This window comes from Phaethon lepturus, unplaced genomic scaffold, assembly GCF_000687285.1.
Source record: "Phaethon lepturus isolate BGI_N335 unplaced genomic scaffold, ASM68728v1 scaffold53933, whole genome shotgun sequence".
Classification (NCBI taxonomy): Eukaryota; Metazoa; Chordata; class Aves; order Phaethontiformes; family Phaethontidae; genus Phaethon; species Phaethon lepturus.
Genome location: NW_010528000.1, coordinates 1 through 1,131, shown reverse-complemented (window position 1 = coordinate 1,131; position 1,131 = coordinate 1). Strand labels below are relative to the sequence as shown.

At 60.6% G+C, this 1,131-nt stretch overlaps 1 protein-coding gene across 1 annotated transcript; it reads right to left on the bottom strand.

The window, feature by feature from the left end:
• Window positions 1–29: 29 nt before the first annotated feature.
• On the bottom strand, window positions 30–918 carry LOC104618043 (structural maintenance of chromosomes protein 1A-like; the record flags this gene model as incomplete). The annotated part of the gene is made up of 3 exons (XM_010283530.1): window positions 30–288; window positions 372–610; window positions 715–918. Coding segments are annotated over 3 exons (702 nt in total), but the record flags the coding sequence as incomplete, so codon positions are not given.
• Window positions 919–1,131: the final 213 nt, after the last annotated feature.

Sequence of the window (1,131 nt, the reverse complement as noted above, 5' to 3'; positions counted from 1 at the left end):
TCCACGGGGACAGCAGCCCGAGCCCCTGCCTGGTTCTCCTCCAGCGTGAGGTCGCGCCCTTGGCTCTGGCTCTCCTCCTCCATCCGTTCCTCAAATTCTTGCCGGGCTTTTTCCACCGACAGCATCTCCTTCTCCAGCTCGTCCATGTCCGCCTTCCGCTTCTTGTACTGCTTCTGCGCGTTCTGCAGCGACTTCTTGGCCGCTTCCAGCTTCTTGATCTTGTGCGAGGTGTTCTCCTTCGCCTTGATGTACTGGGGACGCTTCTGGTTGAGCTCCGAATCCTTCTCCCTGCAGGAAAAAGACAAAACCCGAGGTGAGAGGGCGGAGGAGCTCCGCAGCCAGCCCCTTCCTCGTTTTCGGGGGGACCTCACTTGATCTCCTTCTCGATCTGCTGCTGTTCCCTCATCATCTTGCCCAGCTCCTTCTTGCGATCCTTCAGCTCGTCCTCCACCCGATCCATCCTCTTCTTGTCCTTATCGATCTCCCGGTTTTTCAAACCCAATTCCTTGTTGAGTTTCTCGATCTCCGCTTCGTTATGATAAAGCTTGAAGAGCTGCAGCTGCACTTGCGCCCTCACCACCTCGTCTTTCAAGCGCTGGTAACGATCCGCCTAAAGGGGAGGGGGGAAAGAAGGAAAAGGGGGGGGGGAATGGGGCGCGGGGAGGGGGACGCGACGCCGCGGGACGCCGCGGGACGCCGCGTCACCCCTCCGACCTCTTCCTTCTCCTGCTTGGCCTCCTTGCGCTCGGCGGCGATGTTTTTCTTGCGGTGGTAGTTGAATTGAGTGTCCTCCTCCGCTTTCACCATCTCCTTCTTCCGCTTGTCGTACTCCTGCGCCAGCTCGCCCGAGCGGCTGATCTCCTCGAAAAGCGCCGTCCGCTCCTTGGGGTTCTTCATGGCGATGGATTCCACGGCGCCCTGAGGAAGAGGAGGGTGCGGGTTGGGATGAATCGTCCCGGGACGGGGAAGGCGGGGGGCTGAGTTGTCGTCTTCCCTCTCCGAAAACGGGGAGCGGCTCCTCAGGGTTGTGCGTCCTGGGCGAGGGGGGGACGCCCCGAAACCTCTCGTCACCCCAAACCCACATCTACTCCCCCAAAAGTGCCCCGAACGCACAGATACCCCGCCAAAGCC